This window comes from Chrysochloris asiatica, unplaced genomic scaffold, assembly GCF_000296735.1.
Source record: "Chrysochloris asiatica unplaced genomic scaffold, ChrAsi1.0 scaffold00002, whole genome shotgun sequence".
Lineage (NCBI taxonomy): Eukaryota > Metazoa > Chordata > Mammalia > Afrosoricida > Chrysochloridae > Chrysochloris > Chrysochloris asiatica.
The window spans coordinates 7088911-7113756 of record NW_006408520.1 but is presented as its reverse complement, the minus strand read 5'-3'; the positions used below and the strand labels follow the sequence as shown (position 1 = coordinate 7113756).

At 38.9% G+C, this 24846-nt stretch overlaps 1 protein-coding gene across 3 annotated transcripts in view; it reads left to right on the top strand.

Annotated features, from left to right (window-relative positions):
• Positions 1-24846, top strand: part of CDC14A (cell division cycle 14A) — a 233024-nt gene that overhangs the window by 149536 nt on the left and 58642 nt on the right. For all 3 annotated transcript variants that reach the window (XM_006830915.1, XM_006830914.1, XM_006830916.1), the window contains 3 exons: positions 2885-2972; positions 14445-14675; positions 24426-24564. In XM_006830915.1, coding sequence (XP_006830978.1) covers positions 2885-2972; positions 14445-14675; positions 24426-24564 — 458 coding nt within the window. The remainder of the gene's footprint in view (positions 1-2884; positions 2973-14444; positions 14676-24425; positions 24565-24846) is intronic.

Below are 24846 nucleotides of genomic sequence, written 5' to 3'. Positions count from 1 at the left end.
GAAAATTAGACACTCAAAAGAAATCTGGTGCATCTTTTGGACACTGAAGAATCTTATAGAAAAGTAAGTAAAAGCATCTATTCATCAGTTTCAGAAAATCAGATATTATTTTGAAATCTTCTAAAAGTATTTCTGCACAATGTTATTGTTAAATGCTGTTCAGTCAGTGCCGACTCATAGCAACCCTGTGTAGGGTTTCCAAGGAACAACTGGTGAGTTTGAATTACCACCCTTGTGGTTCAAATCGACTCCTATGAACCCAAAACGAAACCCAAGCTATTGTGTTGATTTCCACCATTAGCAGCTCCTAGGATTTTCCGAGGCTGTCAACCTTTATGGAAGCAGATTTCCACATCTTTCATCTGTGGACTTGCTGGTCAATTCCAACCTACCCTGAGCCACCAATATTTCTCTACGTAATAATAGATGTGGAGTAATTGTTTTTTAATTGTAAGAGTGACTCTTGCCTCACCCCTGTTTAGTTTTTTATAGAATGTGGTGGGGCTGGAAAATACAAGTTTCTGTCTAATCTGGATTTCTTAGACGTATGTGTCACTAATTAGAAAAACCAATTTGTGTGATTTTAAATATTTTATTATTGACATTTGTATAAATTCACCATGAAAGAAGGCACAGGTATTCATTTGGGAGATTTACCAAAGTAAGCTTATATTAGGTCAATTAGAGTTCTGATGTGGTGCTGTAGGATAAGCATTCAATTGCTAGGTCAATTTGAACTGCAAGGTTGGCGATTCAAACTCACTAGCTGTTCATCGGAAAATCCTATACAGGGTTTCTGTGAGTCATAACTGACTTGGTGGCACTTAACAATAACAACAACAGAAGCCATACATTTTTTATTATTTTTTTCTCCAGATTTAGAGCTAAGACCTAAAGCCCTTTGTTTATTCCATCAACTTCATTCAAGCTGCTGAATATAACCCAGTGGTATCTAATGTTTTCTTTTTCAGTAGACAGATTTACAAGAACATATTCTTTTGTTCTGTGAGTGAATGGATTGTAGTGAGTCCATTGTCTGTCTCAATATGATTGATTATAAAAGGTTACTATTTAACTTAATGGGTGTTTGTAATTCAAACAGACATAGTTTAATATAGACTTATCGACTCAATGGCACTTAACAACAGCAACAAGACCTACTTATTGACCAAGAATATACAAATAGTGAACATAGAGACTTCATTTCTTTTACTAATCATAAAGAATTGGTTTTGACCTTTTGATCAGTAGATTATACTTTTTTCTTGAGTTTTGAAAGAAAAGAACTCAGTAAAATTTTACGTTTAATAGTCACATGTGAGAATAATTGTGGACCATTAATTTGAGACTGCTCTGTTTAAAAAAGAAAATGTTTTATTGCCATAAAGAATTGTGCATAAAATTTTGTATTCAAATTATTATAACAGCTTTACTTGAAGCTTAACTTGACATATATGCTTATAATATTGTACTCATAATTCTTTAAGAATTTCTCTAGGGCATTATGGAGACAATTTTATGTTTATGTCAACTAGATTAATGTAGTACAAACATTGATAAGATGTTATGTAAAGTTTCAGTTAAACCTTTGTATAACTGAAAAATCTGTATTTTAAAATTTATACAGTCAAATTTTTGTTTTCATGGAAATGAGAATTAGGTAATATAAGTTAAGTAGATATTTTAGATTTTCCTTATAGCATTGCTCAAATTTACTTCACGAATATTTATCAAGCTGTTACAATAGAGCACGGACACTGGATTTAACTCAGAAGACTACCATTGAGATCCTTGCTGTGGCGTAGAGGAGAGAGTATTTTATATGGGCAGCTGTAGCCTAGTGAAGAAGGCTGTGTCCATCCCCTGCTTATGGATGTATCTATGAAGTGCTGTGAGAGCCCTGAGGAGTTGGAGACTTGAAAGGTTGCAGCTGTGCCTGCCAGGAAGGGCTAATGTAGGCCTAAAAGAGGAGATGATATATGCATTTTGTGATGCATTACACAAGTGGCTCCCAATTACATGAAAAGTTTTGTAATAACTTTCACCATGCCCCAATATGTCATATTCAGAAGGGAAGAAAATGAAGATGGAAGGATTCTTGGCACCTCCCTTGGTCTGTACTGAGGATCACTTAGCATGTCTAGATCAGAGTCTAACAAGTGGGGATCAAAGGCAACCCAGAGATGTGTTGTGTTTGGCTTTATAACATTAACAAACTTAAAATAATCAATAGCATTTCAAAAATGAGAGAAAATCCAATGGGAAGGTTGGGTCAGCTCTCCAGTAGCGTTACCAATTAGGTAGTCCCGAGGAGCAGCTGCTCTTACTTAATTTACATGCCTGTCCCTTGCAGATTTGCAAACCCCTTCAGTAGGTTTTGGTGACACTAGTTCTGTTCTAGGTGAGGGTTTAGTGAGCCTCTGTTATTCCCCCTTGTTTCCTATCTTTCCTGTCTAAAAATCAGTAATGACCATAGACATCAACCTATAAAAAAGGACACTGTTCATCAAGACTCTAGTAGTTACAGAATTTTCCGTACTTAAAGTTGATCATGTTTCTGTAACGTACTTATATATTCTGTTTTCTCTGTTGTAGGGACACACACACAAAAAGTTTGTTTTTATTTCATTGCTGAGTTGCCATGAGACAAAATTACCTTAAGCAAAGTTATCTCCACTTAAATAAAGTCGCTAAGCTTTTGAAGTGATTTGAGTTAATAAATAGCATTTTGGGGATCACATGCATTTTTATTTTATTTTACTTTGTCTTAATGTATGTCCAGTTAGTCTAGTATTAGTAGAGTGAAGAGTGGTTTTATTTGTAACTTTCCTAAATTGTATAAAAATTATAAATTTTTCTTTCTTTTCTCACAAAATTCTACCAGCGAGTTGAAAATGGTGACTTCAACTGGATTGTTCCAGGAAAATTTTTAGCATTTAGTGGACCACATCCAAAAAGCAAAATTGAAAATGGTAGGTTTTTCTTTATTTTACCATCCAAAAATTTATTTTGGTTCATCTTCTTTAATATTCTTAATTTCTTAGGTAATCCTTTACTTTGGTGTAGTATTCCTCAAAAATATTGATTTATAATTTTAGAAATTGAGTAATAGTAGTTAGTGTGTTAAGTATTATAGTCCAGGAGGTGGAGCGTAATCACTATTATGGAATTAGAACATTTTCAGGTTGTCATAATTAGGATGATCTCTTTGTTGGACCTAATTATCAGCGAAGAATCTGAGAACGAAATTAACCAAACCAATCAATAGATTGCTGTATTCTATTAGTGCTTTCCAGATTTATTTGACCACAGAGCGCTACATATCAAGGTATTCTTTGGGGAACACCATGTTGAATAATGATGATGATGACAATAGATATCATTCATTGAATTTTCTCTACCTGCTAGTTACTAACCACAGCATGGTTTCATTTAATGAGCACACAACTCCTGTGAGGTGTTTGTTGTTGTTAACTGTCACGGAGTTGGTTCCAGCTCATACCCTCCCTGTATAGGGTTCCCATGGAGCAGCTGGTAGGTTTGAACTACCACCATTTCTGTTAGCAGTCTAGTGCTTATTGTACAGTGCCACACCAGGACTTCTGTTGAAGTGACTACTATCTTTATTTTATACTGGATGAAATTGAGGCTTGTAAGAAGTTAGAGAATTTACCTAACTTCTTATGTATTAGATAACATAATACTGGATAGAATTGGTACTCCAACCCAGACCTATGCTCCTAAACATTGCTTTTTAAAAAAATATTCCATCATAACAGCTAGGAACAATTTTTTAGCTAGTAGTAATTGTAATGTGTCACCATGGCATACACATATTCAGGAAAAAAGTAATAAACAAAAGGTAAACTTCTTGAATGAATTCTAGTCATTTATGTGAGTTTTCCCATTAATATTTATTTATAACTCCTTAAAAAAAATTGCTACCATTCCCCAAATCAATTGCTACTGATTTGATTCAAGTTGATTTTCATAGAATCTTAATAGATTTTATGAATCTATTGGGGTTCCAAAGCAGTACTCTTTATGGAAGCAGACGACCCGATATTTCTAACTTGTGGTTGGTGGATTCAAACTGTTGATCTTCTGGTTAGCATACAAGTGCTTAACCACTGTGCCACTAGGACTGGTGGTGGTTATGTGCCATGGAGTCGGTTCCGACTCATAGCGACCCTGTACAGGGTTTCCAAGGCTGTAAATCTTTACGGGAGCAGAAAGCCTCATCTTTCTCCCGTGGAACCACCTGGTAGTTTTGAACTGCTGACCTTGAGGTTCACAGCCTGATTTGTAACCACTACGCTACCAGAGCTCCTTGCCACGAGGACTAGAAGACAAGAAATGATAGACACCAAAAGTTTAGAGGGACTCCTGTTGTGACATTGTAGATTAAGCACTGGACTGCTAACCACAAGGTCAGTGGTTCAAACCCACTAGCCGCTCCTTGGAAACCCTATACAGGGTCACTATGAGTCAGAACCGCATCCAAGTCACTTAACAACCACAACAAAAGTTTAGAAACAACTTATAGAAAGGTACATGTTGTGGTTGTGAGTGCCATCAAGTCGATTCCAACCCATAACGACCCTGTATAAAGTTTCCACTTGAACCACTCATCTTCTGATTCAAATGACTTTGCAGTCCAGTGTATTAACCCACAGCGCCACACCTGAAAGGTACATAGAGTTGGAAAAATGTGACCTATGGGGTCACATTGCCATTATTGGGGTGTAGGAGGTGCAACATCAGTCCTCAGAGGAAAACATAATTTGAAACCCATAGATCGATTTCTGCTTCTCCATCATTATCCTCATATTCACCATTAGTTGTTTCTCTAGAACTTAGTTTCATTATATATTGTTATTTATCAATTTAGAGTTGATCATTTAAGTTTCCAACAGCATGCTCATCATTTCTTAACCTACAGCATTTATAGTAGGGAACTTGCTTGAATCATGATTTTTCTCTGTGGACAAGTACTAACAAATGGGAGACCTTTATAGTGAAGCCAGAATTAGATTTTTCTCATTCATGAATTTGTTAATAAATCTTTTTTTCCTCTGGACATTGGTTAATTAATCTATGTTATGTTAGGTTGTTAGGAATAACATGTTGAATGCTTGAGAAAACTGCTTTCTGACAATTTAAGACAAGATTGATTAAACCTTCCCTTGACCTTTTGCACCAAAATTGTTGTATTCAGATCCAGAAAATCTTAGTAGGTGTATGAGGAGGCTTCAAAAGGTTCATGAAAAATGGAATGGAATGGAAAGAAAATGTAATTTTTCCATGGGCTTTTTGAAGCCTCCTTGTATTAGTTCAATAGTGTCTTTTTTGTCGGGTATTGTTCATGTGGTGAACAGCAGAAGGAATTTTTCCATTTGCTATTAATGTGTTTTATAAAAGTATCTTAAAGATAAGGTGAGTGAAATAATTTTTTAGAATCATTTAAATGATTTTAAATGTGGTTAATTAATAAAAAATATATAAATGAATTAATACAAAGACTATAAAAATGACATCATTCTATCCAAATACACACGCAATATTATATATTCTTCTTCTTTTTTTTTTTTTTCATAAAAGTGGGATCGTGGCATACTGTTTCATAGCCAGCTTCTTTCATGTAACATATCACAAACTTCTTTCCATGGCAGTAAAGATAGACCTGACCTACATTGTCATTTTCTGTGACTGCATTGTATATTAGTCTATACCACTGTATGATTGTATACCATGATTTCGTTAACTTTTTTAAAAAATGAGAACTACAGTTTTTCTCTTTTTGAAAATTGCTGCAGTTGTCATACACACTATATATATATATATATATATCTGTTTGTAGCAGTAGTTTCTTTTTTAAGACAAATTCTTAGAAGTAAAATCACCAGATAAAAGGATATGTATAACTTGTATATTACTTCTTGGTCATCAAAATTAAAAAATACTTTTTTGACCCACTTTGAAATATGGGGAAATATTCACAAGAAACTGACCCCAGGTATGGCGTTGTAGGAGCAGCATTGGATTGTGAGCCATAAGGTTGGCAGTTCAAATCCACCAACTGCTCCTTGGAAACCCTGTATATGAGTCGCTATTAGTCAGAATCGACTCAATAGCACTTAATAACAACTCACAATAAAAAGAAAATAAAAATATGAGGATATCATTATAACCACCTTTTGCATATAAGCCAGGAGTGGTGGCCTCTTGTACACACATCATCTATTGACGGAACAGACCAGAGTAGGTGGTGGTGTCCTGGCTTTATGGAAGAGGAAATGGAGACGTAGAGGAGTTACCTAATTTCCCCAGGTTTACGTAGCCAGGAAGTGGGAGAATATGGATTCAAACACAGGTTGATTCTAAATCCTGTGGGTTAAAAAAAAAAAAAATTATTTTCTTAACAAAAGAATTACTGGTTACTGTTTGAAATGAAGCAACATAGATAAAGAATAAAAATAACATATATAGGTGCTTCACAAAGCTCATGGAAAAATTCTACTTCTTTTCTTTCTATTTTTCCACAAACTTTTGGAAGTCCTTTTGGATAATCAAGAAAGAGCTACTTTTTAGTGGGGAAGGTAACATCAAACGCAGGCATAACAAGCATAGCACTAGCAAAGTCAATGATGCCATTGAGAGGTGCTCAAGAGAAAAGTGTTATCTGTACTAAAGAATTTGACATATATAAGATCGTGACGACTCCAACAAAGACCAAAAACCAGCGTATGACCCTATCTGGATGGGTGTTGCCATATAGGTATACAGGTAGGTACAGGTGTATGTATATATATGTGAGAACAGATATAAGTATGTTGTTGTTTAGTGCCATTGAGTCACTTCCTACTCATAGCAACCATATAGAGGGTTTTTGAGAGCAGCTAGTGGGTTTGAACTGCCAACCTTACACTTACCAGCCCAGTGCTTATTCTACAGTGCCTGTATGTATAAATATGAATATGTGTATACAGACACATATATTCATTGAAGACACAACTTCTTAATCATAAGTAAATACGTTCCTAGGTTTGAGAGTTTAGGACCATAGTCTTATGGGCCAGCTTAGTCAGTTAGGTCATATACCAAAGTTCATGTTCTGCATCCTAGTCATGCCTGGAGTCTTAAAAACTTGGGAGTGACCAGCTAATATACAGCTATAGGTCTTTACTCAACAGGAGCAAAAGACTAAGGAGATAACCAAAATCTCAGCAAAGAAGTCCACAAGGCCGATAGTCTACACAAGCCATGATTACATCTACCCTGATACCAGAACTCGATGGTACCCAGACTGACCATGGTCACAATAGATGATCCCGGATAGAATGGGAGAAAAATGTAGACCAAAACTCAAAAATTCTTAACAACAAAAAAAGAAAAGACTAGACTGACTGGACCAGTTGAGACCAGAGCCTAAGACTGTTATTCTGAAAAACTCTTTAAACCTTGAACTAAAATGATCCTGAGATCACCTTTTCGTGAAATAGCAGAGTGGCACCCAAAATAAAGGATATGATCTGTAAGAATAATGCTCTACTAAAAAACTATCTGAGACCAAAAGATAAACAATTACTTTAAAATAAAGATGAGAAGATGTGGGACAGGGAAACAAGAGTGCTGGAAATGTAGCAACCAGTACACAAAGAGAATTTTGACACACAGTGAAAATGCAGCTAATGGTACAACAATTTGTATGGAAATTATCAAATGGGAACTTAACTTGCTGTGTAAACTTTCACCAAGAACATAATATAATACTTAAAAAAGCACACACTTTAAAGATAATGGTTTGTGTATGTTTATAATTTTTTTCTTTGTACGTATTATGCCCATTCACATTGAAGAAAACAGGACTGAAAGTGCTGTTTACCTAATTTTTCTAGCCTTTATGAAGTAACAGGACTCCTGGTGTAGGATAAGCACTGGACTTTGAACCACAAGGTGGGTGATTAAAGCCCCCCCCCCCCAGAACTTTTGTACTATGAGGGTTGCTTTGAGTTGTAACTGACTTGACAGCAGTTAACAACAACAACAACAAATGATGTAACATGGAATCCTGGTGGCACTGTGGGTTAACTGACCAACCACTTCAGCGGAGAAACATGAGTCAGCTTGCTCCTGGAGAGACTGAGTCCTGGACATAGTATACAGGGTCACTATGAGTCAAAATCTACTTGGTGGCAATGGATTCACTGTTTTGGAGTTTTTTTTGTTTGTTTGTTTATGATGTAGTTTCATCTAAGACTGAGATTGATAAATGTTTATAAATCCCCTTTTTAAGATCTAATTCCTATGAGAAGTTCTGTTTTTTTTTGGGGGGGGAGGAGGAAAGGTTATAACTGTAAGTTTCTTTGAAGTTAAAAAAAAAAAAAAGTGATTTCATGAAGGAATTTATGAACTTGACTTAATTGCAGAGAAAGCTTGGTTCCTTTTATCCCCCCCTCTCGAAATTGAGGAATCCAGTGTTTCCTGAGGAACCCTGGAAGTCATTTAAGGGTTTGTTAGAAGACAAGCTGAGACTTTTAAGGAATTAACAATCAAATAGCTGTTGCTAGGTTGGAGCAAAAGGAAGCCCTAAAATGTAGGGACTTGGGTGGAATGCATTCTGAGTCTTAAGTGTGTGTTTATGTCAACAGAGTGTAGCTAGGAGTTTCTTCAGCAGTCTTGAGTCACATTGTAGGAGCTTGGGGATGAGAAAAGTCCTACTCTTTCTCTTGTTAAACAATGAATTTTTGTTTATTAACGATACATTTATCAGAGACTCCAGGTGCCGAAAGTGTGATTACATTTTATATTTTATGTGCTTGAACACATTTTATTTTTTCCAGCATTTATCTGCCAACGTCTCAGTTTTTACTTTTAATAAGGACTGGATGGTCTTGTCATTTGATTATGCTCTTCTTCAGCTTTGAAATGAGTGCCAGGAATTGGATGAACTCTTAAATTCTGAAATTCTGTTTCTGGTCTTGTTCAGCAAAACTGGTCTCCAGCTGTCTACATGTGCTTTCTTGACACCAGCACCCCATCTAGTGGTCAGATGGGGTAAGGGCTGGATGAGTGAATACTCTTAGCTCCATGTCCTAAACAAGCCTCTCTCATCAACAGCATCCAGATGCATTGATTGCACTTTTTAGCTGTTTGGCTTTAACCAATTTTAAATACTTGAGGATTTTTAAGAAATCTGCTCACCAACTCTAGGGAGGCTTTTGGAACCCATTTAATTCATCAGGCTCTTCCTCTATCTCATATAATGTACATGCCTTGCAGGTAGAATCTAGTTGGGTGCTACCCGAAATCAGCCTCAGAGCAACCCCTTTGAATCTGTTGTTGTTAAGCACCGTTGAGTCAATACCAACTCCTAGCGACCCTCTATAGGGCTCCTGGTAGGTTTGAATCCTCCCTTGTGGTTCAAATCGACCACGTGTTCTAGTGCGTGCCTTACAGTGCCACACCAGGACTCCTGGAATCTGACTTCCAAGAGTTACATCCCGGCTCTCCCTCTCACTAGCTCTATGTGCACTGACTGTTGAACTTTCCAAGCATTGGGTTTAATGAGATAAACCACACAAATCACTTAGAATAGTACTTGGTGCATAGTAAGTGCTCCATATATGTTTGGTGCTATTTTTATTATCACTGTTGTTCTTATGTCAGTGTTCTGTTGCCATATGTGGACAGTTCTGTCCAGTGTTCTTTTCTTAAAGATACTCATATTGTTGTTGTTAAGTGCCATCGAGTCGATTCCGACCCAGAGCGACCATGTATAGGGTTTGCAAGGAGCAACTGGTGAGCTTGAACCACCGTCCTTGCAGTTCAAATGACTTTGCTGCCTGACGCGTTAGCCCTCAGTGGTCACACCAGGACTCCAAAGATACTTATAGTTTTCCTTAATAGTTACGTTTATCTATAATGCCATTTACTCCTGATTAAAATTCATTTTTGAAAAGAGAGGTTATTATTGACTTGGGTAGGGGTTGGGGGTGTGAGGATGGGGTTGGGAGGGGGTGAGAGACACCATTTGCCATTTGCCCACTGAGAGACAGGTGCCATTGTGGAGGTGCAAGGTATGGTTGGAGCCCAGAAGGTCCTTCTCCCTCCCATTTCACACAAGATTGAAAAGCTTTTATTATTTCACCTTGCCAGCCATGGTCCTTTTTGCCTTTAGGTTATATATCTGTTGATGGAAAATAATCTGAGCAAATAAAACAGCTAGAAAACCACATGTGAGTTTTCCAAGTAGGAAAGCATTCTTCTTTTCTAAATGTGTGTTTGTAACTTACTGTTTCTATGCAAAAATTTATAAATACCTGTATTACTTGTTTGCTCAAAAACAGTAAGGTTTATGAAAATAACATTCATTAGGACTGTGGGTTAGGTGGTCTGCCTTCTACCTCTGCTTGTCTCCCTTGGACAGGTGTGCCAGTTAACAGTTTTTGGTTGCAGTCAGCAGAACTAACTAGTAAATTAAACCAAATAGGCATTGATTGGAAGTAAGCTGGATAACTTACAGACATCAATGGAGTACTGTAGGATAAGCACTGAACTACAAAGGTTGGTTTGAACTGCAAGGTCAGCCATTCAAATTCACCAGTCCCTCCTCAGAAACCAAATACAGGGTCACTATGGGTCAAAACCTACTTGACGGCACATGATAAGTTTTAGAAAAGGAACAGAATCCAAGGAAGAAACTATATCAGCAGGGTCCAAGTAGCAACATAGAAACCACACAGGTATTAGAACCTAGGGAATTTAATACAAGGAATTTGTCACGAACAAGGCTACCAAGTAAAGAGCAACACTGAAGAAACCAGAACCTTATGCAGGAAACAGCTACTGCCTTTAAGGTTGGGGAACAAAAGAGAACCTGAGGCTTTGAGTAGAAGCCAGCGGTCTGGTGCTGGGATCTTGGGAAGGAATGCTACACAGCTCATGTTTGATTTGGAGACTGAGGAATGGAGACCATGATGCTGTGCTCCAGTCTCTGAAGTGAGTGTGTATTGAGATTAACAATTTTCTCCAAAGAACTCCAGCACTTTTGTACACATTAGGCTGACCTTCTCAGGACCTAAACTACTACCTAGTGTATATTCTTGGTATTTTAGAGAATTGAGGTTGGTTTGAAGTATGCTTGAAATAAGCTGGACGTTCTGTCTGCTCCTGTCTTTACTGCTAAGGTGATGCAGGCAGGAGAAGAGGAACAAGCCACTCCTTCCTTCTCTGATCTTCAGTTGCCTGAAGTGTCTCCGTTTTCAGAACTGACTAGAAAACTAGTCTGTGAAGTGTAATATATGGGCTCCAGCGCCAGCATCACAGAGCAGGATATCAGAGGTTTGACTTGGAACTGGAGCTAAGAGAAAAGAGGAAATGACCAGCTAAGTCAAATTGGAGACACAGGAAATAGAGTCAAAGATACAGAGCAGGAAGTGCCTGGTTGACTGTCCTGGCTGTTGCTCTTGCCACTTATGGAGCCTACCTACCACCATGAATGAATCTGGAATAAGAGCAGCTACCTATCCTGGTGTGGTGCTGTGGGTTAATGTGCTGGACTGCAAAGCTGTTTGAATTGCAAGGTCAGTGGTTCAAACTCACCAGCTGCTCCTCGGAAACCCTATACAGGGTCGCTATGGATCGGAACCTACTCGACAGCGCTTAACAACAACAACCTTTGTATTCAGTGAATCAGGGAGCCCTGAATGTTTTAAACTAAAAAGAACCATACTCGCCCCCAAACCAAACCCAAGCCAAACCCCCCCAAACCCAATGTCATTTCCACTGAGTTGATTGCAACTTCTAGGAACCCTATAGGACAGAGTAGAACTGCCCTATAGGGTTTTCAAGGCTGTAATGTTTACGGAAGCAGATCAACCTGTTTTCTCACCAAGAGTGATTGATGGGTTTGAACTGCCGGCCTTTCAGTTAGCAGCTGAGCACTTAACCACTGTGCCACTAGGGTTTTTCTGAATGGTTTACAGATATAGTAATCACTGTGCTTTGAAAGTCTTGTAGTGCTTGGGGCCTGATTGGTCTACGTCATATGTCTGTAATCTGGCTAACTCTGTAGCTCCCTAAACAGAATTGGGTTTAGAGGCTGAGCACTTATTCTCTTCTCAAAAGGTGTCCACAAAAATATTATTCAGCCTCTTTTCATTTCTCAGTCTGTCAGATGGGGCCAGCCAATTTGAATTTAAGAGGTTGTTTTAAGGGTTAAAAGAGAAATGATATATAATTTTTTAGCACATACACCAGTTGCCATTGTGCCATTTCTAACTCACCGGTGACCTGTTGTCAGAGTAGAACTGAGCTCCATATCATTTCAGGGGTTTATTTTTCAGAAGTAGATCGCCAGGTCTTTCTTTCAAGGTGCATCTGGGTGGATTCAAGCCCCAGCCTTTTCAGTTAGTAGCAGAGTACTTAATTATTTCTGCCACCCAGGAACTCCAAATAGTAGAAAATCTGTGTTTAATAATTATTATTCATCTCCTTTGATTGTACCACAGACTAAAAATATACTTCTGGTACAAAGGTTCTGACTGTTATTGAAAATTGTTTGTCAAACGAACAATGTTCAAGGGGGAGCTAAATCACAAAGACTCATTCCTGGTCTTCCTATACGTTTGAATGCTTCAAGAATGCTTGTGTCTTGGGGCTGGAAACAACCTAAATGTCCAACAAAAAATGAATGGATCAACAAAATGTGATACAGACATACAATGGAATATTATTTAGTCATAATGAAAACTGATGTTCTCATACATGCTACAACTTGGTGAACCTTGGAAGCATCATGTTGAGTGAAATGTCAGCCATACAAGAACAAATCTTGCATGATTCCACGTAAATGAAATTTCTAGAATAGGCAGATGCATTGTTGTTGTTGTTAAGTGCCGTCAAGTCGGTTCCGACCCAAAGCGACCCTGTAAAGGGTTTCCGAGGGTGTAAATCCTTACGGGAGTAGAAAGCCTCATCTTTCTCCTGCAGAGCGGCAGGCAGATGCATACAGACCTGTAATTAGCAGGGAGGCGGGAAGGGGCACTCAATGCTTGCTTAGGAGACACAGCTTCTGCTTTGGGTGATAGAAAAATTTGGGAAATGGATAATGATGGTCACAGTGCACACCATGAGGCGCACAATGAATGTTACTAAATTGTATGTATGATAGGAATGGCATATGTTGGCATAGCAAGTGTTTTGTTACCTATACATTTGCCATAATTAAAAAGAAATGCCTGGCTACAGAGAACTAGAGTGGAGAGTGAAGCATCCAGCTGATATGAAGTGAGGGGAAATGCACAAGAACACCCATATGATAGTACCTACCTGTCCTGGCTTCAATGGCTGGATGATCAGAACTCGACTAGAAGAAGAAAGAAGAGGGGGAAAAAAGAGTAACCTGCTATAATTTGATGAACTTTACCTATACTTATGGATGTAGTAGCTGAAAAAATGGAAGAAATCTTTACAGCGAGGGTCACTCCCACCCCCTGGGTACACAGGGTTGACAGGGATGGGCAACACAGACATTGGCTACCCAAAATAAGGGGTCTTAAGGGCAAGAAGTGACTGGCTTACAAGCTTTCGAGAGGGAGCCTAGTTCCAGATGGGGCAGGGGAAGGTAGAATCACCACTGAATGATTTCCATTCGTTGGGACTAGGCTGGAGAAAGGAAATGGGGGATAAGATTCTTGTGGTACAATAGTGAATAATTGCCATCAGGACTGACTGTGAGGATAGGAAATATAGAGGTAGATGTTTTTTGACAAAAGGAGGGGAGTGATTGATTTTGTAGCTCAGGAGCTGAGGTCCCAGGGACCCTAAAGTGAGAAGAACGGAGAGTGTGACCCTACCCAGAGAGGCAGTAAAGCCAGGCATGGAGACAGAGATGATGATGTGGACAGATGGAGTGGCTGGGGACACTAGCCTCAGGGTGGGAAAGGGGCTGTGTGTTGGCAGGCGGGCCTTTGTGGTGTACTCTTTGGGGTTATTTGATGATGCGTGGAGGGGATTATAATCATTGAAATGAAACAAAATATGATAGGATGAGTGTAAAGCTGATGTTCATGTAAACCTCACAATAAAAACTTAATAAAAAAAAAAAGAAAGAAATGCCGTTGTTTTGGGGGATGCTCCTAGGATTTGAACCTTAAGGTTGAAGTTTTGAACTTTCATGAGCGATTTCTAAAATTTAGCAGAAGGATGGGCTTTTTTCATTTCCTCAGTAGTTTATACAGTTATTTAGACAGCTACTTTTAAGAGTGCTTTGTGACATCTTAGTCTCTCAGGAAATCACTTTTTTCCTCAGCTCTGTTGAGATTTGCAACCCTTATTGTATTGTTAAGGGTGTTTATGTGTTTGGGCTTTATCAGATGAAATATGTGCATTTTGCTTAGTGCCCTTTTTTTTTTTTTCTCTTCCTTTTTTTTAACCTTTAGGTTATCCCCTTCACGCTCCAGAAGCTTACTTTCCCTATTTCAAAAAGCATAATGTGACTGCAGTCGTGAGGCTTAATAAAAAGATTTACGAGGCGAAGCGCTTCACCGATGCTGGCTTCGAGCACTATGACCTGTTCTTCATAGATGGCAGCACACCAAGTGATAACATCGTGCGGAGGTTCCTGAACATATGTGAGAACACGGATGGGGCAATCGCCGTCCACTGCAAAGGTGCGTGGGAGAGGCCTCTGTGGTCCCCTGAAGTCTGTATTTCCGAATGAGGGTGAGCCGAAAAATAGCAAGTCTTAGAAAACAAAACCACTTAACCCTTTAAACGATTTATAGTGACTATAGGATTTCCGAGACTGGAAATCTTTACAGGAGTATTGGTGTGGCGCTCTGGAGTTAATGCACTGGACTGCAAAGTTGGTTTGAAACATAATGTCCATGGATAAAGTTTACCAGTTGCTCCTCGGAAACCCTGTACAGGGTCGCTATGGGTTGGGACCGACTCCACGGCATTTAATAAGAATGGTAAATCTCTATGAGAGCAGACAGCCTCATCTTTATCTCTTGGTGCATTGCAGTTAGCAGTCCAGGGCTCATCCCACAGCTCCCCAAGGGCTCCTTAGAGAGCTTTTTTTTTTAAACTTGGCTTGACAAAGCAAATTTTTTTTGTTTTGCCCTTACCAAGTCCCTGCCAAATGCATGCAAATGATAGCAACAGTGTCCTCAGGCTGGCAGGAAAACCTTTAAATAGGTAAGAATGTTAAGAGCTAAAGGCTTTTGTTTCCTCTTTTTCCCTTTGTTACAGAATTCCCGATCTCCTGATCTCTTTTTCAATCTCTTCTTTCTATTCCCTCTGATAGTTAAACCAGTTGCTGTTGAGTTAATAGTAACTCTTGGAGACTCTGTGTGTGTTCCATAGGATTTTTAGTGGCTGATTTTCCAGAAGTAAACCATCAGCCCTTTTTTCCTAGGAACCTCTGGGTACATGCAAACCTCCAACCTTTCAGCTAGCATCCAGGCTTATTAACTGCTTGCACCACCCAAGGACTTTAGTTGTTACTGTTTCTCCAGCTTCGTGGTCCCCTTCTCACCCACCACTCCTCCTGCCCACTAGTCTTTTGCATCTTGGAAAAGACTGTCTATCATGCCCATTACCAGGGGACTACAACATACTGAGTTAATGAGCTGGCTTACTTGCAGCTCATGTATTGCTGCCACTGTGAAGTGAAAGACTTGGTTATGTAAATGAATCTGTGCTGATGTTTCCTTTGAGGAAGTGTACAGTTTACAGATTTAGCAAGTAAAAATGCAACACACCCAACTAAATTTGCGTTTTAGGTAAAACGGATTTTTTTTAGTTTAAGATTTCAAATATTGTGTGAAATATACGTATTTTATGTGTATTTTATGTGGTTCCCCTATGTTAGTCTGCTTATACTTATCTGAACTTAGTCGTTAAGCTCTGTTGTTGTTGATAAGTGCCGTTGACTTAGTTCCAACTCATAGGGACCCTGTATGGGGTTTCTGAGAAGCGGCTGGTGAATTTGAACCACTGACCATGTGGTTCAAACTGACCTTGTGGTCGAGTGCTTATCCGACAGCGCCACACCAGGCCTCTTGTTAGACTCTGTTGTTGTTGTTGTTGTTATGTGCCATCGAGTCGGTTCCGACCCATAGCGACCCTGTATAGGGTTTCCGAGGGTATAAATCTTTACGGGAGTAGAAAGCCTCATCTTTCTCCCGCGGGGAGGCTTAAATTCCATTTTAGATTGTCCATGGTGTCGGAAGGTATTTTGCTGGGGTCTTAGATTTCAGTGTGAGAAATCACTTTGGCGGTTCAGGGAGGAAGCCTCCAGTTCCTCACATGCAGCTTTTCATCCGGCCACTTGATGGTGCTGTTCTCATGGGTTTGTTTCCGATAGCACAGTAATGGTATGTTTTATGTTAATTGATGTAGGTGTTGGGGATTGTACCATTCTTTTCATGTGCCTAGTGCTGCTGGAACTGACTTATTCACACGAGCATGGCTTTGGTTCTGACAAAAAATTAAAATACCATTCTGTAGGCCCCTGTTTCTATGTTTAAGATGTGAGTAGGTGGCAGTACTGTACTGAACATGAGAGCAGCTCAGGGAAGATGGAAATATGCAGCACTGGGCCTGATTTCGATGAGGGCTCCTGAAGGCAGGCATTACCCACTCCTGAAGAGCTGCCTCCTTCTCCCTCCCCTTTCCTAACAGGATGGGGCACTCATTTTGCGGGACTTACCATCTTGGGTCCAGTGGCTCTGTTAGGAAGGCATCTGTAGCTCACAAAGGTGCTGCTTTTCAGGTTCTAGTTAGGTCACAGTGGGATGAACAGCTTGTCCCAGGTGTGGTTCATTGCCACTCACAGTCTCCCATTTCATCAAAGCTTGCCCCAGTCCAACAGAAAGCCGGAATTTTAATGATTTCAAATATCAGTAGAGTTTAAGAATTTATATGACTCTCGCAGCTTCCGATGGTCTTGTATGCTCTTTCAAAGTTTGGTTTTGTGTTAAAAAATCAGTATTTTTACTGGGATTAATTTACCTTATTTTTTTGTCAGTCAGTTTTATGATGGCCAACTCATACACTTTTTGGAGTATCATAGCTTAACAAATTCAAGGGTGAAGAGATGCAAAGATTATATTGAAACTGTACATCTTTTAATCTTACATTAAAACTCAATATCAATATTCACCAAAGGAACATTATAACAACGAAACTTTCTGTTTAGTATTCTCTGTACTGTATATACTTGACTTGTGACTGTTGTTGTTTTACAAATTCATTATTTTTTATTGCAGAGATTTGCATATTTTTTATTTAAAATTAGAACATTTAGCCTCGAGGTCACATTTATGGGTCATTAACATTTTTATGAGAGTATTATTTCATTTGCTTCCACTTGTACACACAGGTAGGATTCTTTTATAAGGATTATACCTTTGATTTAATTACAGCTGTATTGCTTTTAATAGCACAGTTGTCTACCATAGGCCTGTTAATTATTTTGACATATGCCCTAATTAAGTCATCTTAATTTTCTAGTAATTCAAGCAGCACTAACTACTTTAATTGAACTAGAAGGAAGAGGGAGAGAGAATCTTATCCCATGTCAAATGAAATTTGGTAACTACTCTGAAAGAGAATGGATAATTGATGCCGCCACAGAAAGTATATATGGAGACAAACTAAAACGAATTCACTGGGAATCTGTGAAATATGCATTGGTTGAATAACTACACTTACCTTGTAGTTGATAAAAGGGAAGGCTGTGAATTTAAAAAAATTTCTAGCGCAAATATAATGATTAAGAAAATGAGAACATTGTGATGTTTAAGTATGCGATGATTGATGTTCTATAGGGATTTCAGAAACCACCGCAACTGTAAAGCAATTGTTGTTTGACTTGATATAAATAGAGTACATTTCAGCGTCTTGTCGTGCTGTGCCAGGGAGCCCTTTAATTATGAATGCTTTAAAAATTTTTAAAGTTTTTATAGAAACTTAGTGAAATGTTCCTTTTCTGTTCAACTGTGGTAAGAGCACCTAACTATTGAGTGCTAAGTAGGTTCTTTTTATAGATCTAAATTACAGACTCTGTAAAGAGGTTAATTTCTGTTAAAAGGGGGAAGCGACGTTAGTGTCAGAGAAATTTGAAAAATTTCTGCACCACCCTTTTTGGTTGTGAGTGCGTATCACTAGGAGCATAACTAACTGGGGGAAACAGCCCCTCACATGAGGGAAGGGAACAGTGGGAGTTAGTGTGTTCTTCCACGAAGGCCTCTTCTCTCCAGAGACACGACTTGGTGAGTTGAAGTAGGAAGGACTCTGGAAACCAGCTGGGCTCTGTTCCTGCTCTAGGCCCTTGGTCTGTATTTTGTCTACATGGTTACCTGTCATCTTTGTCAGATGTCTGAGGAAAAACAGAAAGTCAGATTACTCTTAACTCTCAGTCATAAAGGCAAAGAAAGGCCCACTGAGATCATAGTGCAATGTACTCTTTTCCACAGAATGTTGATGTATGTACGCGCTGGGAGAAAAGGTACTCCAGATGAAAACTGGACACACACACACACACACACCTCATCTAATAAAACAGTGTTACATATCTTGTTTTAAAGGAAGAGTTGTAGGAAAGCAATGGCAGTCACCTGTCGTGGGATTATACCATCTTTATCTTAGTCCCAAAGGAGCTCTGGTAGTATAGTGGTTATGAATCGGGCTGTGAACCTTAGGGACAGCAGTACAAAACTACCAGCTGTTCCGTGGGAGAAAGATTAGGCTTTCTGCTCCCGTAAAGATTTACAGCCTCAGAAACCCTGTACAGGGTCACTATGAGTCGGAACCGACTCCACGGCACATAACAACAACATCTTAGTCCCAGGAGATATGCCTCCCTCCCCTCTTCAGGAGGCAAAAGTTTTGGGAAGAGGGGAGGAAAAATATTATTCCTTTGTGTATATATAAAACACAGATATACCTAAAGCATATAAGCAGATGTACAGTATATTGTGGCAATAAAATTTCATGGTAGGAGGTAGTTAGAGGGAGGGAAAGTCAAAAGAGGCTCTTGATGGAAGCAATTGTGAAAAAAGTAAAAAGATTCAGTCATTAATTTAGAGAAGTACCTTGTTCATAGTGTAGCATTTCTGAAAATTAGAGGCATCTTAAAATTTATATCATGTCAATGTCTTATTGGCAGAAAATTTTTTTCTTGTTGTTCTTAAGTGCCTTTGAGTTGGTTCTGACTCATAGCAACTTTGTATAGGATTTCTGAGGAGCAGCTGGTGGGTTTGAAACTGCTGACCTTGTGGTTCAAAATCTAGTGCTGATCCTACAGCGCCACACCAGGAGTCCAAAAATGTGTGAGGGGTTACATGGTGGTTGTGTGCCGTTGAATTGTTCTGACTCACAGGTACCCTATTTAGGGTTTCTGAGGCTTTAAATTTTTATGCGAGCAGAAAGCCTCATCTTTATCCTGTGGAGTGACTGGTGAGCTCAAACAGCCAATCTTGTGGCTTAATCTTTGGAACCACGATGCTCACAGTGATGTCTTAGATTTGCTGAAATATCGAATGTTTTAAAGTACTGGGAAGATGAGAAAGATTCTCTTTATTATTTGACAAAGGAATGCTGATAAAAGGACCCCTTCCAAAAGCAGAAAATCTTTTATTTTATTTTTTTTTAACTTTTCTTCTGAATTGGATGAAGGTTAACAGAGCAGACCATCAGTTTTGCATTCAATAATTCATAATTTTGTTCCATTTCATTGATTACAATCCCCTCAGTGTAATAAATTATTCCATTTCCTTTCTCCTTCCAGTCCTCCTTCTTAACTGTATCTTTGGGTAAATGCTACAGTCTTGATCTCAAATTGCTGATTATTCTAAGGTCTGGGTATTTCACTAGGGTTCTTGTTTCCCTTACAGATTTCTCTGTTATTTGGCTGAAAATTGAGTTATGGGGGTGAGTTCAGTGCCAGAACTGAAAGGTGACTAAAGGCCATAGTCTTGGAGGTCCTACCAGTCTCTGACCAATAAATATGGTCTGTTTTGTGATTTTGAGTTTTTTTTTGCATTTTTCTCCCCCTTTATCTAGGACCTTCTAATGTGATCCCTTTCAGAGCCGTTGGTAGCAGTAGTTGGGCACCATCTAGTTCTTTTGGTCTCAGAGTCATGGAGACTGATGTCTACATGGTCCATTAGTCCACTGACCTAATGGTTTCCATGGGTTTCTGTTTTCATGCCTATGCTTTCCTCTGGATTGGAAAAAGACCAATAGTAAGCAGAGATTTTTTAAACATAGAAAAAAATAAACCCATCAGCTTTCCCCTTTTCCTTTTCTAACTAAAATGAAAACAGTGCATCAGTTTCTCAGACCAGAACTATCAGTGAGTGACCTTTAACTTTCCCTGTGATGCAGTCAAAATGTCCTTCTACTTCAGCCCACTGTATGCCCACTGACCACTCTCATCCCTGTCAACCAAACTTGCTTCCCTGTTCTGCCTTTCAGCTCCTCTCTCTGGTTCCAGTCTCTGTCCTTTCATTCTAACCAGTGCACTGCTTCTGGGTCCATCAGGTCACTGTCTTGCCCCCAAACATACAGTGATCTCATTTTTGTCATTTTCATTGGCTAAAGAAAAATGCAGATTTTTACATGATAGTGGTTGTGTTGATTGTTTTTCGCATCATGAATTCAGTTATGCTTTTTGAATGAGTTGGTTTTATTCATCAAAGCATCGTGTATTTTGTTGTTGTTGTTTAGTGCCATCAAGTCAGTTTCAACTCATAGTGACCCTGTATACGGTTTATAAGGAATGGCTGGTGGATTTAAATTGCCTTTGGAGCCACGACCTTATAGTTTAAACTAACATGTGGTCCAGTGCTTATCCTATAGTGCCACACCAGGGCTTATTTGAGAAGTAATAATACACATATGTTGTTGTTGTTAAGTTCCATTGACTCAATTCTGATTTATTGTGACCTTATATAGTGTTTCTAAGGAGCCACTGGTGAGCTTGAACTGCCGACCTTGTGGGTCAAACAGATATTGCAGTCCAGCGCATTAACCAGCAGCACCACACCAGGACTCCATATGTAGTAGACATGATTTAATTAGTTCTCAAAGCACCGCATATCTGGAGACTCCTGACAATAATTGGCAGCCTTCAGTGTATGACTCATGGATTGGTAACTCAAGAACAGATTCCCTCATTTGACTTGGAGGCCTCTTTAATCTAGCCTTACATACTCATCCCATCTTATTTTCTAAATGACACACCAATGTGTTTTACAGACCAGCCAGGCTTTCACATATTTGATCCATCTGCCCTAGATGATTTGTGACCTACCTATGCTTTGTTGTTAGCTGTCATTGAGCAGGCCTCTAACTCATGGCTACCCCATGCACAAATGAAAACAAAATGCTATCTGATTTTGCGCCTTCGCTAAGACGGGTTGCTGATCAGATTGTTGTGATCCATTGGGTTTTCTTTGACTTATTTTTGGACATAGAACTTTCTTCCTGTATTTCTTAGTCTGAAAACTGTATTGAAGCCTTTTCCGCATCATTGCATAGGCAAGCCGCCACTAACAAACAGGTGGTGGCTGTACACGAGATGTACTGGGTTGGAATAGAATCTGGGTCTCCCTTTAGAATGTGAGAATTCTACCACTGAATCACCACTGCCTTCATTGCTCATTCCTTGTAGTTGTTGCTGTTAAGTCCTGTTGAGTCTGTTCCAACTCACAGTGACCCTGTATAGGATTTCTAAGGAGCAGCTGATGGGCTTGAATTGCCGACCTTGGGATTCACAGTCCAGTGCTGATTCTACAGCATCATACTAGGAGCCTTATTCTTTGTTGTTGTTGTTGTTATTAAGTGCCATCGAGTTGGTTCCTTCTCAGTGCGATCCTGTATAGGGTTTCCGAGGAGCAGCTGGTGGGTTTGAACTGCCGACCTTGTGACTCCCAGTCCAGTGCTAATCCTAAAGCACTACACCTAAAGAGCCCATTAAAGGCCATTGCCATCATGACACACTCTGAAGACATCAAGCTCATGTTCTTTTTTCCTTTTCCTGAGTGTACAGTTTCAGATTAAACTGAGATTCTTTACTTTTTTGGTTAATATTCTTGTGTCCACAACTAGTTTGATAACTTATCATGGTCAAGAATTATATCCTATACTTGCTTATATCCTTATGCTATAAACAGAGCGTTGTTCTGGGTATCTTGTAGATAGTGAATAAATGCTTCACTGAAGCATTATTGTTGTAGCTAAGTGTCGTTGAGTTGGTTCTGACCCATTGCGACCCTCTAGAGGGTTTCCAAGGAGCGACTGGTGAGCTTGAACCACCAACCTTGCAGTTCAAACTGACTATGCAGTCTAGTGCATTAACCCACAGTGTCACAGCAGGACTCACTGAAGCATTAGCTGAATCTAAAGTTTACAAACAAACAAAAAAACTCTCTGTTTCTATAAGAAAATGTGTTTTAAGATACAAGCAGATTTTAAACAGTGAAAAAATAATCCTCCATTGTACCTTGCTCATGGGTGGTACTTCATAAATAAATTAACAATATAGTACTGAGTTTAATTTCAAGAGGCCAAAATATGGAAAGAGAAAAAGTCAATGTAATTGAGCATTGCCTGTGAGCACTGTAAGCCTCCGGTAGGCGGCAGATACCCTGCTTGTCTTCATATTTATAGCCCCAGCACGTATTATATAGTACTTATACACAGTTGTTCTTAGGAAATATTTCTGAATTGAGTGACAGAATGGATGAAAGTAGATTGAAAAGAACTCTGGGATCCCTGTTGGATTTTAGTCCTCAATTTCATATTCACTTGTAACACGAATGTCAATCAGTTGTTTATTGTCTTTGTGCCTCAGTTGTTCTGGTATATGAACAACAACCACTCTATTTTTAGAACTCATAACTTGCTCGAAGGAGCCCTATTGACACTGTGGTTTAAGTGTTGGGTTGCTAATCGCAAGATTTGTGGGTCAAATCTACCAGCTGCTTTGTAGAAGAAAGATGAATCTGTCTGCTCTCATGAAGATGTACAGTCTTGAAAACCATAAGATCACTAGGAATAGGAATAGACTTAGCGGAAGTGGGTTTGGTTTTGTTATATAGCTTGATCAAATTTTTGCATATTTTTGGAAAAGGAGGTATCAAATGTATATCCAAGAAAAAACAGATTGACAAAATTTAAAGTCCTATCTCTGTTAATTTGCTGGAGAGAGGAAAAAAAATATAAGAAATAAGAAGTCACAATTCAAGATAGTAATCAATGCTTAATTGAAAATGGTTTCTAGTTGTGTTATACTCTATCTTACATAACAGAGATTAGGTTTCATATGAAGAAATGTTTTAACACGAATGTTATTAAAAAATGAAATGGATGGCTTTAGGAAATGAAATATGAATACTTCTAATTGTTTATTTGCTCAGTTCTTACCAGGGCAGGGACCATTTTTTGTCTCTGTATCCCCAGCCCCTAGTGCAGTACTTGACAGGTAGGTAGTAGGTATTCTTTCAGCATCCACTTAGCTGAGGGAATCGTGAATTCCTGGTTGACTTCAACAGAGATTAGGATGACCATCTGATATTGCAACAGTAGTGGGTTAGGTGGTTGATAGTATTAGATTCTATGAGCCCTTACTCCGTATTACCTTTAATTCTGTTATTCCTTATATAATACATTCACTGATCATATAATTGGTTATATCACCCACTCAAGTGTTGGACACAGGAATTGTTAACTGTAGGTTTACCTCAGTCTGGGTTGCAACCAACTAAGAGCATGGAGACATCTCATAGGTGATACTTTGTAAGTGATTAGCACGGAATCCAGCATTGCCCTAGAGTATTCATGATGACAGGCATTCTCTAACATGCCAGGCGTTGAACTCAGTAGTTTCTCAAATCACTTTTTTAAAAAATTTTCTTATAAAACATAATGTGATATAATGTCATATGGGAGCATGGTGGCTCTGTATGATAAGCACTGGACTGCTAGCAACAAGGTCAGTGGTGTGAGCCCACCAGCTGCTCCTTGGGAGAAAGATGAGACTTTCTGCTCCCTCAAAGGTTTATAGTCTCAGAAACCATACACAGGGTTGTTAATAGTCAGAACTGATTTGTCCACACTTAGCAGCATAAGGTCACAATGAGTCGGTACCGACTTGATGACACCTAACTACAATAACAAGCAACAACATGATGTAATATATAAAAATAATTAGAGTGATAAAAGTGATTTCTTGAGTTAAAAGTATCTTTCAACTTTGCATCATGCAAAAAAGCATTACTTTATTGCCTGGGATTAAAAATCTTGCATTGTACTCAAAATGATTGCCATTTCTGGGCAGGCTTTGTGTTCAGTGTATTTACGGGTGCATTGGCTGTACTTTCTGTTTCTCTCTGTTTCCTCTCTTCTAGCTGGTCTTGGAAGAACAGGGACATTGATCGCCTGTTATGTAATGAAACACTACAGGTTTACGCATGCTGAAATCATTGCTTGGATCAGAATATGCCGGCCAGGCTCCATTATAGGACCCCAGCAGCACTTCCTGGAAGAGTAAGTATACTGTGTCCATTATCACATTATGTTTCTTTTCCTGGTCATTTCTGCATCTTGTTCCTTTGGTGTGGACGGTGTCAAGCATGTGGTTACAAAATGGCTGCATTGTTAGAAGTCTGTACCTATAATGGAATATTGTTGATTTGACAGCTAATGTGTTCTAACTTAGTACCTTTTATATTTCTTACATCAGGTGAGAGTGTGAAGAAAATCACAGAGCCATCTCTGCCTACCTTTTTTCTGTCATTTTCTATGTCTGATCTGGCTACAGTGCAATTT